The sequence below is a fragment of the Falco cherrug genome, chromosome 3, assembly GCF_023634085.1.
Source record: "Falco cherrug isolate bFalChe1 chromosome 3, bFalChe1.pri, whole genome shotgun sequence".
NCBI lineage: Eukaryota > Metazoa > Chordata > Aves > Falconiformes > Falconidae > Falco > Falco cherrug.
This window is the reverse complement of record NC_073699.1, coordinates 89,976,177-89,989,817: the sequence shown is the minus strand read 5'-3', so window position 1 is coordinate 89,989,817 and position 13,641 is coordinate 89,976,177. Positions and strand designations below refer to the sequence as shown.

General features: G+C 38.7%; 1 protein-coding gene across 2 annotated transcripts in view; it reads left to right on the top strand.

Annotated features, from left to right (window-relative positions):
* Positions 1-13,641, top strand: part of DROSHA (drosha ribonuclease III) — a 74,959-nt gene that overhangs the window by 21,724 nt on the left and 39,594 nt on the right. For both annotated transcript variants that reach the window (XM_055704915.1, XM_027799224.2), the window contains 4 exons: positions 538-619; positions 1,882-1,956; positions 5,820-5,989; positions 10,460-10,584. In XM_055704915.1, the coding sequence (XP_055560890.1) occupies positions 538-619; positions 1,882-1,956; positions 5,820-5,989; positions 10,460-10,584 (452 nt within the window). The remainder of the gene's footprint in view (positions 1-537; positions 620-1,881; positions 1,957-5,819; positions 5,990-10,459; positions 10,585-13,641) is intronic.

The window sequence follows — 13,641 nt, the reverse complement described above, 5'->3', positions numbered from 1 at the left end:
TTTGGTTGTTGGGTTTTTTTCTTTCCTCTCCTGTTGGCTCTTGAGGTCATAATCCTCAATTTGTGTTGTGCTGATATGTTGCTGTGGAAGTGATAATGATACCACAGATGGTGATATATAAACTTTCAATATCAGCATGTAGGAAAAAGTGAATTACAGAAGGGATCCTTCTCAGAAATATGTCATCTGCTTAGCTTACTCAGGCGAGAGGGTTATAGTGCATGGCAGTTTATCGCAGATTCATGATTTTTGCCTATAGTGTTGATTTGGACATTGAATAAGGAGTCTTCATTACAATGCTTTCTGAAGAGACCACTGTGCTATGTTACAGTAGATGATTACAGATATATCAATACTGTTTCCAAAGCCCAGTGTCTAGCAGTTGGCAAATATGAAGACACTGGGGTTTTTTATTGTTTTATTCAACTACAAATAAGTGGCATTATTTGTATTACAGTATTATTCATAACATATATATAAATTATCATAATAATTATTACATCATTATAATTCTGCCGGTTTTTTTTCTTCCCCTAGAATTTTTGTGTGAGAGGTCTTGAGCTGTTCTCTTCATATCTATTTAAAGATATTTTGGAGCTCTATGACTGGAATCTTAAAGGTAATTTTTATTTAGGGGGAAAAAACCCCATACACAAAACCAAATGAATTTCAGCTTTTGTAAATAGGATTCTGTTCTATTATGTTCTTTGGTTTAAAAAATATAATGGAGAGGGCCTCAAAAGAACAAAGTCAAATGCTGTTTTACATGGCAGGGATAAACTTCCACTTTGTTTTTCAGGAAGATGAAATATATTAGAGTTCATTAGTGTGGGCTGTAGCAATTAAAATGCACAAACTTGACACTAAATTTGTAAATTTTCTCCTTAATTCAAATCTATTCTTTTTAATCGAACAGTAAATATTGCACAGTATTTGGTGCGAGGTATTTTGAAAGCCAAGGTGTCGGGTAAACTACTGTTGTTATTTTTACAAGCTAACAAACAAGTCACTCATACAGGATTTCTCTACAGTCAACTTACCAAAGTACTGTCATACAGACAGCCATAGAGGGGTAACATGTCATTATAGATGAATGGTTTTGACTTGACAAGATGAAAATATATATTTCTGTGAAGACTGTGACAGAGGATAATTTTGGGGATGATCCTTCCCTTGGTCTAAAAGAAGACCGAGAACATAAAAGGAATATTATTTCAGAATCTGTAGGTGTCTCTTGGTGTCTTGACTTTCTCTATGGAGATGCACTCTACTTATTGCAGTTAAGCAGAGGAGCATACAGGTTTCATACATTTTTGTGTAGCCCTCTTTGGTTTGATAATAAATGTATTCTAGTATTGTTGTTTTTCATATCATTGGTTCTGATTGTTCTTTTTTTAACACCAGGTACTTACTGGTTTTGCTTTGATTTTCATGCAAAGCTATGTATGATGGAATAGGAAACAAAAATGCCACAAGATAGTATAATGGAAATTTCCTTGTTGTCTTTGTTATTGTAATCAAAAAACACCCCACTAATTGGGAGGGACCAATCAATTAGTACTTGTATCTTAAGACTTAAATTAATTATATAAACCCAATTTTTTTGTATCAATGTTCTAAATACAACTGCTGTGTCTTTGTTAGATTCTTTTTAAGTTATTGTAGCTTGCTTTAAAATTGTCCATGAAGCTTTCACTAGAAGGTTATTCTGTTCCTCTCTGCTGTGCGTTTTGTTACTTTTCTGATTGAAATTTAGGCCCTATCAAATGTAATCACTGTATATTGATTTTCTCTGCAGCAGGGTTACCTTTTTTCTTCTTTTGCCAATATGTTGCTGTTCATAAATTTACTCCCTTTTTTTTTTTTTTGTTCATATTTAAGGTCCTTCGATTGAAAATGATTCTATTTGCTGCCCCAGATTTCACTTTATGCCACGATTTGTGAGATTTCTTCCAGGTAATGTTTGTATTGTGTAGCTTTATGGAAATAACATTTGAAAAACCCCAACCCCCCAAAAAATGCCCACCCCCCGAAAACTTACTGCAAGTCAAGTAGTTCAGTCAGCGTAGAGATCTGGTGCTTCCACCTGAAGTCTTTGGTGCTTGCTGGCAGTGTGGATGGTTTACTCAGCACTGGGATTCAGATGGGCAGGCCAAGTCTCATGTCCAGCTTTTGTATCTTTCGTGGTGACTTCAGGCAGTGCTGGGTCATCCTTGTCCTGCCCTGTGATGGAGCTGTAGCATTTGAGGAGTGTTATTACCTAACCTCACACATGAAACCGAACTTCCTGTCCCCTCTGCTCTTCAGGATACTGTGTCATTATATTAAAATTCTTGATGTACAGTTTTGAGGGTCAGCATGATTGGCACCCCTGAGCACATGTTGTTCTGATTGTTTTTCTTTATCTTAATGCAAGCTTAGACCTTGCAGCAAACAGTGAAAGTCAAAAAGCACCATTCCAATGCAATTCAACCCTAGCCTGCTAGCCAAGGACGAGCTTCAGTGTGAAACATTACACTCATTTTGAATGAACAGCTTACGTAGGCATTTAACACATCCTAAGATACTAGGACAGACTTTCAGTTGATAAAAATGTCATGGCTCTGTTGAAAACGTCTCCTGCTGAGATCCTGCCAGTGATTGTTCCAGAAGGGTTGTGTGGACAGAAGGATCCATTTCAGCTGCTGTATTGAGGTTACAGATGAGACATGGAACAATCTTCATCAAGAGGGCTGTGGCCTGGAGGTACACTGTGCTCTGGGCTTTGAAACTTAGTTGGGATATTAATTACAGCTGTAGCTAAATGAGGTTTGGCTCGCTACTGTGGAGAGTACTGATGGCTAGATGACTATATTTGTAATTTTTGTTCCTTCCTGGATACACAACACTGTTCAATCAGAAGCAGAGCTCTGAGGCTTGCTAGCAAACATTGATTTGGTTTTACAGAAGCAATTTACAAAATAAGCCATCAAGCCACATGTGGCTGATTAACTTGACCTCAGCACAAAATGAGAACAAGTTTGACCTGCTTGGTTTTTGTAGCTTGAGGCTGTTTTTCTGTTAGTTCGGGGGTTTTATGTTCTGTTTTGTTTTATTTTGTTTTAGAAGTCAGTCGTTTCTGTACTGTTGGCTTGTTTACTGATAGGGAGAGATAAGTCTCTGTATTCCTGTGTGCTTCCTCTTTAAGGTCCCCAGCCTTCTAACTCTTTATAAAAAATGTCTTTTTCCTGATATTTCTGGATATATAGTTGCCTTTTAATGTCTTTGACAGATACTTTTTTTAATCAAGTTTACATTTTGTATTGATTATTTTTTTGAGATATCCTTGGAGATATTTAATTTCCAGAGAGTAGGAATCTATTTCCTTCAGGTATGTTTGCAGAACAGTGTTTCTATATGTCTAATCAAAGAAGACATATTGGTGCAACAGATCTCCACACATCCATCAGCTGTCTCTTTAAAGATATAAATGAATTACTGATTTTTCCATCCCCTCTATTTTTCTTTCTTATTTTTCTAACATGGTCTAAAAATGTGGGGGTTGGGATGTCAGGATTACTTAGGGACAGGCCTTGGTGTAGCTCTGAGCTTTGAGCTAATTATACTGGGTTTACTGAGTGCCAGAGATGCATAGCATGTGGAGTAGTTGCTGTATTGTATTCATTGTCAAGGATTTTTATGATTATAAATGCAAGAAAGTAAAAGACTACAAAAAAACCCCCAATATATGAGGTCCCAAGTATTGCCTGTTCTGACCCAGGAAAGGTCAGGAAAAAAAATGCTATTTTTAGCAAGCTGTACCCTTCCTGCACATGGTCTTCAGTAAGTTTCAGCTAGGATAGAGTTAATTTTCTTCCTAGTAGCTGGTACAGTGCTGTGTTTTTGTTTTAGGATATGAGTAACTTGATAACACACTAATGTTTTAGTTGTTGCTAAGTAATGCTTGCCTGAAGTCAAGGACTTCTCAAGTTACCCATGTTCTGCTAGTGAGGAGATGCACAAGAAGCTGGGAGGGAGCACAGCCAGGACAGCTCATCCAAACTGGCCAAAGGGATATTCCATACCATAGAATGTCATGGTCAGTACATAAACTGGGCGTCATCAGTCAACTGGTGATGAGCAGTTGTATTGTGCATAACTTGTCTTGGGCTTTAGTCCTTTCTCTTCCCCCCCCTTTTCATTACAGTTGTTGTTGTTATTATTATAATTATCTTTTACTTTATTTCAATTGTTAAATTGTTTTTATCTCAACCTGTAAGTTTTACTTGTTTCTAATTCCTCTCCCCATCCCACCCAGGGGAGGAGTGAGTGCGGGGCTGCATGGTACTTAGTTGCGGCTGGGGTTAAACCATGACAGTATGGCTGCACTGTGGTATTTCTTTTAGTGATCGTTGGACATGGGCTACCTCTTCCGTAACAGCATAATCTGGGTGTTGACAAAGACACAAGTTTTGTAAACTTCAAATTAAACCCTTTAATTTGAAGGAAAACTTTTCACTTTTAAAAATCTGCCCCTGTAGCTATTTAGAAGTAATTTCCGTTTCCAGTGAGGTTTAGGGTGTATTTTCCCTATTTAAGATTCCCTCTTGGAGTTTGAATGAGGTTAATTGTTCTAAGAGGCCAAGTTATGTCATTCCCTTTCATTTTTTCTGTACCATAAAGCTGTAATCGCAGCTGAAGTAAGAGAGGTGCTTGTTCCCTCGTGTGTTTTGTAGACAGCATCATCTTATGCGGCACTACTGTTAACAGAGCAGTTCTGTGAGGCTATTCCTGTGTGCCTGGGATCACATTTCTTGTGGTGTGGCATCATCCCCCATGCTGCTCTAAGGCTTTACTTCTGGTTTTTTTATTCCATTCCTTTTTATTGTATGTGTAATGAGAGAGAACGTACTCGGGAGCAGGACCAGTTTGGCCCTGCTCCCTGGGGAAGGGAAATCAACACTTTTGCTCTGTAGGGATGAAACTTGGATGCCTCTATACCTACAGATTAATACCCTTTTGTTGGAAGGAGTCAGAGAGATGTGTTTCAAAATTAAAGCACTATAGTAATCTGTCTTATCTTTTTACTTGTATAAATGGACGTACTTAGTTTGAATAGTCAGTGTCTGTGAGTGGTGGTCTGTCAGGACTGTCACTCATATTTCCTGTTTGTGTCTTCACACCTGTAACTGGCTACCTGAAGCCAGTCAGATATTTATTATACTGCCTTCCTTTGTTACAAGCAGCCTTTGCTATGCATGTTTCCTGGGGTCTTTGAAGTATTTAGCTGTTTTCACGTGTCCTTGATTTTAGTGATAGAAAACAGCATGAGACTCTTTAGTCTGCAGGTACAGCATGTAAGCATGCAGATGAGTTTGAAATGCAAGGATAACTTGCTACATTCATCCAGAAGTATCCCATAAAATTTTGAGTGCTCTTTAAAAAAAAAAAAGCTGTGAGAATGCCTAAAGGCTTTTTAACTACTGTTGTAAAAAAGAATTATAGAAGTGTGAAAAGGAAGATATAACTGGACAGTGTAACTGATTGTTCTGCCTACTCATTTTAAAGTTTTTTCAGGCAAGTTAGAAACTTCAACTTTACAGTATGATGAAACTGTTACACTTGCTACCATAACTGTTATTGCTTCCAGTTTAGCAAAGTGTTTATGCAAGTGCAGTATTCATCAATAAAATATTTGCCTTCATATTTGTCAAGTCGCTTAAGCATTTTGCATTTTATTTTGCTTATCCATATATTTTATGTGTTCTGCATATTTTCTGTCTTGCTCATGCTTTAGGAGTGAATATCTGAAATGCATTTTATTTATTTATTCTTTTAAGATGGAGGAAAAGAAGTACTCTCAATGCATCAGATTCTTCTCTACTTGTTACGATGCAATAAAGCCCTGGTGCCTGAAGAGGAGATTGCCAACATGCTTCAGTGGGAAGAGCTGGAATGGCAGAAATACGCAGAAGAATGCAAAGGGATGATCGTTACCAGCCCTGGCATGGTAGAGCAAATAATTCTGATTATCAACAACCCAATGACACAAATATGTCTTGCTTCAGGGAGTTTGCTCCAGGCTGAATTGGAAAGGGAACAGATGACCACTAACAGTTGCAGATTGCCATAGGAACAGTTCATTGACTTCTTCCAACCCTGGGAAGAACTACACCCTCCGCCGCTCTACTGGAGGGCATGTTTCCAGATGAGCACTGTTTCAATGTGTGTGTAAAAGGAATGGCTATATTTTATGTATGTGAAACCATAGTTTGCTCCTCTGCTTGCTTATTTTCTTAGGCAGTCTTTGTGTTGTGTGATCTCATTCTCTTTTCCCTGACACAGAACCAGAGAATTAGTAACTATTTGTTATTTTCTTTCATCTTCCTCTTTTTACCCCCTAGCTCTACTTAGTGTCTTCCATGCAGATTCTGCCCTGAATACGGAAAAGGTGTTTTCTGCCTCTGTGGGGTTTTCCCACACTGTTTCTCTGTTGCTCTCACTCACACTGAGGAATCTTGTGTATGTTAATGAATGCATCCATTAATTTTCAGTGGTGTGCTTGAAACCCCTATGGCCTTATTATTTTGGAACAATTAGTATTTTAAGGCATATGTTCTCTGAACACAGCTCCTTTCAACTCCAGTATTTATGTGATTTTAGCCCACTTCTTTTTTTAACTTTTGCACTTACAAAATGTGGGTCATACAAGTAAATGTCCACTAAAAGCTGCAGAGTTCTGCTTGCATGGTTTGGTCAATATTGCATGGTGGTATCTCAGTAGTATAGGAATGTTTTGGACTTAATATTTTAGACTGCCATGCAGCTTTCTCAGTTGTAATACCTCTCTATCTCTGACTTCATTTTCCTTCTTTGCTTTTCCTCCTTTACTTATAGCTCAACTTCTCAGCTTCTGCAGAAAAAATGTGCCTAGGTATCATGCCTAAGGGGAGATTGTTTGCTAACTAAAAAACTTGTTACCAAACTGCAGCTAGGATGACTTCCTAAATATATTTTTCAAGTTCATACTTTTAAGTATGACAGCATTAAATTTAGTAAACTGCATTATAAGCTAATCATAACTTGGACAGGGTAATTTATTTTTCCCTTGATTTCATTCTAAGTGTTTTAGTTCTGGCTAAAACTTTCTAAACCAAAAGGAAAATAAGATCATCTTTGGGAACCTGAAATACAGAATACACATGAACTCTCACTATGAAAAACTGAGACAGTTAAAACAGTGCTAAACCAGAATCTCATAATAGAAATCGTTAGACAGCCTTAACTGTGTAACTTTGTCACCTGTGGTTTCTGTGATACAAGGTACATGCTAGTGCAACAGTCTTCAGCATCTGAATGGTATACGTTGAGGTAACTTCAGTGGCGTCGCTGAAGATAAGCTGATTTCAGCTAGCTGAAAACTTGATTTTTTGATTAGCATGAACAAACGCATATATGCTCCTTCCTTGTGTCACTAAACTGTAAATGTATGCACAAGGGGGTGCATTTTGTGAGTGGTAGTGTTAATTTTGAGGTTTTGTGTGATTTTTACTAGACAAGCTTTGCATGCTACAAGACAACGTTTTTAGAGATGCATGTGGACATCAAAATATGTAAGCATAAAAGAAATCTGCAACACTTTGAAATGTCATGTTATAATGCCATAACTAGAACATGTTTTTTCTCTCAAGATTGCAATGACTTTCTTCTTAGTTTGAGGATTTTTTCTGTTCATTGCAGCATATTCTATTGAGTATGAAAGTAAGTGAAAACCAGTATGAAAGTATTTTTCTGTGCATTTTGTAACATTAGGAGATAAAACAGTTCTGTTACAATGTGAAACTGTTTTAGAAAATGACAGTTCTTCAATTTTATCCACTTGACACTACAAAGTAAAACCACTAAATTTTATTTTGCTGCTTTCCTACACAACATCCCTTCAGAAATAATTCCTTTTGTGAGCAGATCTAGGTTTTTTATATGTATTTTAATTTTAAGTTAGGTGTATATATGCTTGCTGGAGAAGGGAAAAAACTTTGATAGGCGTATAAATCCCACTTAAATATATATGTATTTTAACATATTTTTGCACTACATCTGCAAACAGTGTCATCATGTCTTCTAATATCAGCAAAGCCTTGATTGATGGGTTTTGGAGTAGAAAACAAAGATAATGGGCCTCTGTTCTGTTAGAATTTCTTTAGTGTTGATGAGATTTTTAAAAGCGAGATTGTGATTATTACATGGTCACTCACAGCACTTTTAGAAGAATACAGGGATAAAAATCTGGAAGAATAACATCTAATTTGATTGTGTCCTGTCTGCTGGTGTGCAGTTTGTACTGTACGTTTCTGTATGGTGCTGTTTGTTCATTTAACCTTCAGAAGCGGCACCAGAGGGGAAGCTATTGTTCACTGTGCTGAAGGAAAAAAGCATGGCCTAGCTACACCCCTCTCATAACTGTCAGTGAAGGAACAATGGTGACTGAGTCTTAAAGAAGGAGTTCTTTTGTCCTGGTTGTTTTCAGACATCTGTGAACGTCTGTGTAACAGTGACAAAACTCAAAGGCAGTGTCATGTAAATAAAGAGGAAGAGTCTGATTTTGAGTGATCCTGAGGCCACGCATTTTACACAGGCCCCGCTATAGGTGTGTTGAAAGCTTTTCTCCCTTTCGCACTTGTAAGGATCAGATTTCTTCCATTTCAGTGTCTAAAGTATGGAACATTTTAATAAGAAAATATTATCTGTAATTTTTAAATATATATTGATTATAATTGGCGTATTGAGTATAATTATTGTTTCATATTCTGTTATCACATTTTGCCACCTTGGTTTTCAGAGGACTTGTTGCATAGCAAGGCTGCTTTTTTGAGGGGAGTGGGGACGGGAGAAGTTCCTAATTTTTAATGTTATGGAAGGGGAGAACCAATGAAAAACTGAAAATAAAAGCTTTTCGACTTGGCTTTGTGCAAACCTCACAAAACCAGATAAACTTTAAACCAGAGCTTAAAGTCCTGAAATTTGGGAGCATCATTCTGCCTGCTACAAATCCCTCCCCATTTTTTCATTAGTTTTTGTCGTCCTAATCCCTTTTTGTTGGAAGTGCTGTGGGTGAGTGTTTTTCTCTTCCTTTTTTTTTTTTTTTTTTAAAGCCTAGAAGCATGACCTAACTAACTTTTAATTTTTTCATTTTTCTTTGGTTTTTTTGGCTGGGGAGATGTAACTTTATGTTCAGTCATCATGTTCAAAGGGAAACTGATGAGCATTTTTCCCTTGGAAAATGTTTCTCTATCTGAATGTCAAAGTTTTAAGTAAATTTTTGTTTTTTCTAGAATAGATTGGAAATGTGACCACCTGGTGAGGCTTACCTTGATTTATAGAATGGGCTTTGCTTATCCATGCAGAAAATGATTCTTGTGAGCAGTTCTACCAAGGTGATTTGAAGGCTGAAAGCTTTGTTCTTGACACAGTTTTTATTGTTTTGTGAAGAGAATGGTGGAAGCTGTTTCTCTGTCTATGAAACTCATCTTTGAGAAATTCACAATGCTAAATTAGAAGTTCTGAGATGCAGGTAACTAGAAGTAATGCCCTATTTCTGAAACCTTAGACAAACAAAATATTGGCTTCATCCAGCTGATTGCAAAGCAGGGAGTAAGCAGGCACATTACAAAGCAGCTTGCCAGGTAATGGAGAAAGTGTTTACTTGAAGACAAACTGTGCATCTTCAGCTGAGTCTTTAAATATGTTAGATAAGTGATCGAGAGCTCTGTAAGCAGCATGTATTCTGCAGTGATGTGGAATTACTCATTTTCGGTGTTTTTAGAGGGAAGCAAAAGTTGCCTCCTTCTGTGCTGTCCTTTTTAACTGGAAAAAGAACTTCTGTTTTGAAGTGTAAAAAAGACAGAAATTTCCTCATTATATGAGACTGTATTCCTCATTGTACACATCAGCCTAGGAGCCTTTTGCAAGAGTAGCATGACAGATTTTTTTAATGCTGTTTGGTTGGTGTGATTGAATGGATATAATAATGGCTTCACTTGCTTTGGGAAATCAGAAGCAGAGCTAAAATTAGAGAGGTTACCTGATCCTAGCAAACTACTCGGGTGTGTGGGAGCTTGGATGCCAGAATGCTAATCCTGATTTTATTTCCAGTGTGATGTTCAACCAAAGAAAGCCACTTTTCATGAAAATAATCAAACTAAATTTCCCAACTTGTAAAATGAAAATAAAAATATTTCCCTTTTTCACTAAGAGCTAAGTCAATTAACTTTGTTTCAGTCACTTCAAATATTTTTTTTTATCATATTAGTGTTTAGTTTTATGTGTATTTTAATAAGCTTGGAATAGAGCTGCTTCGTAGTTCCTGGACAGTATGAGCTTGAAATAGAGCTGCTTCGTAGTTCCTGGACAGTATGAGCTAGAGGCAATAAATTTTTCATGGAGCTGTTATCAATTAGGTGTATTTTGTTTTTTCTCCTAGAAACCCAGCTCAGTTCGTATTGATCAACTGGACCGGGAACAGTTCAATCCTGATGTAATTACTTTCCCCATTATTGTCCACTTTGGGATACGACCTGCTCAACTCAGTTATGCTGGAGATCCTCAGTAAGATACTTTCATTCCATCTTTCATTCAGAATCTCATTACTGTTGTAATTTGTGGCTTAAATAGGGCTTGTTCATGTGCTTAATTGAGTCTGCTAGGAAGCTTAGTGCTTATGACAATGGACACAAGCTCTTGTAAATCAGAGAATATAAGGTATAACTTCTTTTCTCTGGCATAATTCAGGATCTGCTGAAGTAAACGTGCATGTGCAGCATGAAATTTCTCAACCTGAGAACAGCTCTTCTAGGTCAGACCAAAGGTTCCTCAAGCTCAGTGTTATTTCTCTGAGAGGTCAGTTGCGGGGTTTTTGGAGAGAGAATAGCCTAACAGGAAGGCAGAGGGGAAGAAATACTTATCCATGCTTCCAAAGGTCTGTAGCATATGGACTTCTGAGCTATAGGATGTGTGTAGATCATTTTGTTTTAACAGCCCTGAATGGACTTTCCTTCTCTAAATTTCTCAAATCACTGTTTGAATCTTTTTATGCTACTGACCGTAGTTGTAGCATAAAACTACTGACAGTACTGTTGTGCATCATATGAAAAAGGACTGACTTTTGCTTCAGAGCTGCTGCTTGATCGTTTAATTAAATGCTTTTCAGGTCTTACATCTAATGATGAAGAATATAGCCATTTTCTGCTTGCTTTCTTCGTGACATTTACTTTCTTGCACTCTGCCATATCCTACTTAGTTGTCCCTTTCTATGCCTTGAAGGATCAAGTCTACACAGCAGTGTCCAAGCTGATTTTCTCTGTACCTTTTATATCATTATAGGTATTGGGAGGAATGTAGTGAAGGAGTGGAGAGGAAATCAGAACTTCAGGCAGAACAAGAAATACTGTTTCACTGTGGACTGGTGTAGTAGCATAATAATGATTGCTGGATTTTGTTCACAATTTTTCATTTCTCACAATTCCAGGGAACTCTTCCAGTGAGTTGGAGATCTGTTTTCTGAATGATGCCAGACAGTATAGAGCTATTCTCTTGTGCATATCCAGTTAACATTGTCTTTTTCCTCATGCATTTTCCTCCAGTGTCTTTTAAGGACATTGAATTTCACCTGCAGTTTTGAGGCCCAAACACTCATATTCTTCTAGAACATATTCTTCTAGAACTAGGTGCTGAGAATTTTGAATGTCGTATGGTGGGAAGAGGGAAGAGTCCATGCTTATCCAATTAATAACATATTTTCTTCTGGCTTTGAGCATGACTTTTAATCCTTCTCATCTTCATAGAATCATAGAATCATTTAGGTTGGAAAAGACCTTTGAGATCATCAGGTCCATCCGTTAACCCAGGACTGCCAAGTCCATCACTAAACCATGTCACTAAGCACTGTATCTATGCATATTTTTTAAATACCTCCAGGGTGATCTGCTCCATAACCTTCCATGGCACCGAGGTCAGGCTGACAAGCCTGTAGTTTCCCATATTCTCCTTCCTGCCCCTTGAAGATGGTCGTTACGTTGGCTAACCTCCAGTTTCGGAGACCTCTCCAGTTTGCCAGGACTGTTGAAAAATGATGGAGAGTGGCTTGGTGAGCTCCTCCACCAGCTCCCTCAGTACCTGTGAGTGGATCCAGTCCAGCCCCATAGACTTGTGCATGTCTAAGTGGAGCACTAGGTCACTAACAGTTTCCTCCTGGACTGTGGGGACTTCATTCTGCTCTTCCTCATCCCTGTCTTCCAGCTCGGGGGGCTGAGTACCCAGAGAGGAGCTGGTCTTGCTATTGAAAGCTGAAGTAAAGAAAGCATTAAGTACCTCAGCCTTTTCCTCATCCTTTGTTGCAGTGTTACCTGCTGCATCCAATAAAGGTTGCAGATTATCTTTGGCCCTTCTTGTGTTTCTAATGTATTTGTAAAAACATTTGTTGTTATCTTTTATGGTAGTGGCCAGCTTGAGTTCTAGTTGGGCTTTCGCCTCTTTAATCTTTGCTTTGCATAACCTTGTGACATCTTTATAGTTCTCCAGGATTGTCTGCCCCTTCTTCCAAAGGTGGTGAACTCACGTTTTCTGCCTGAGTTCCAGCCAAAGCACTCTGTTCAGCCAGGCTGGTCTTCTCCCCTGTCGGCTTGTCTTAAGCACATGGGGATGACCTGCTCATGCTCCTGCTCCTTTAAGACTTCCTCCTTGGAGTGTGCAACCTTCCTGGGCTCCTTGGCCCTTCAGGACTGTCTCCCAAGGGACTCTGTCAACCAGGCTCTTAAACAGGCCAAAGTTAGGCCTCCAGAACTCCAAGATAGCAGTTCTGCTGACCCACCTCCTTACTTCTCTGAGAATCAAAAAACTCTTATCTTATGATTGCTATGCCCAAGATGTCCTCAGACTGCATCACCCACCAGTCCTTCTTTGCTTGTAAACAGCAGGTCCAGTGGGGCACCTCCACTGGTTGGCTCACTTACCAGCTGTGTCAGGAAGATATCTTACACACACTCAAGGAACCTTCTAGGCTGTTTCCTCTCTGCTGTGTTATATTTTCAGTGGCCCTCCAGTAAGTTGAATTCCCCCATGAGAGCAAGGGCTAGCAATCTTGAGACTTTTCCCAGCTGCTTGTAAAATATTTCATCTGTCTCATCATCCCAGTTGGGTAGTCTATAACAGACTCCCACCAGAATATCTGCCTTGTTGACCCTCCCATAAATAGTCTTAGCCATAAACACTCAACCCTACTGTCACCATCTCTTAGCCATAAACACTCAACCCTACTGTCACCATCATTCAGCTCTAGGCAGTCAAAACACTCCCTGACACACAGAGCTATGCCATCGCCTCTCCTTCCTTGCCTATCCCTTCTGAAGAGTTTATAGCCGTCCATTGCAGCACTCCAGTCATGCGAGTTATCTTACCATGTTTCTGTGACAGTGACTATGTCATTGTCTTTCTGCTGCATGATGGCTTCCAGCTGCTCCTGTTTGTTGCCCATGCTTTGGGTATTGGCATAGGTGCACGTCAGCTGTGCTATTGATCTCACATCCAACACTGGTGTGCTGCCCCCAGCCTCTAACAAGCCTGGTTTTATTCCCTTCACCCTTCAAATCTAGTTTAAAGCTCTCTGTG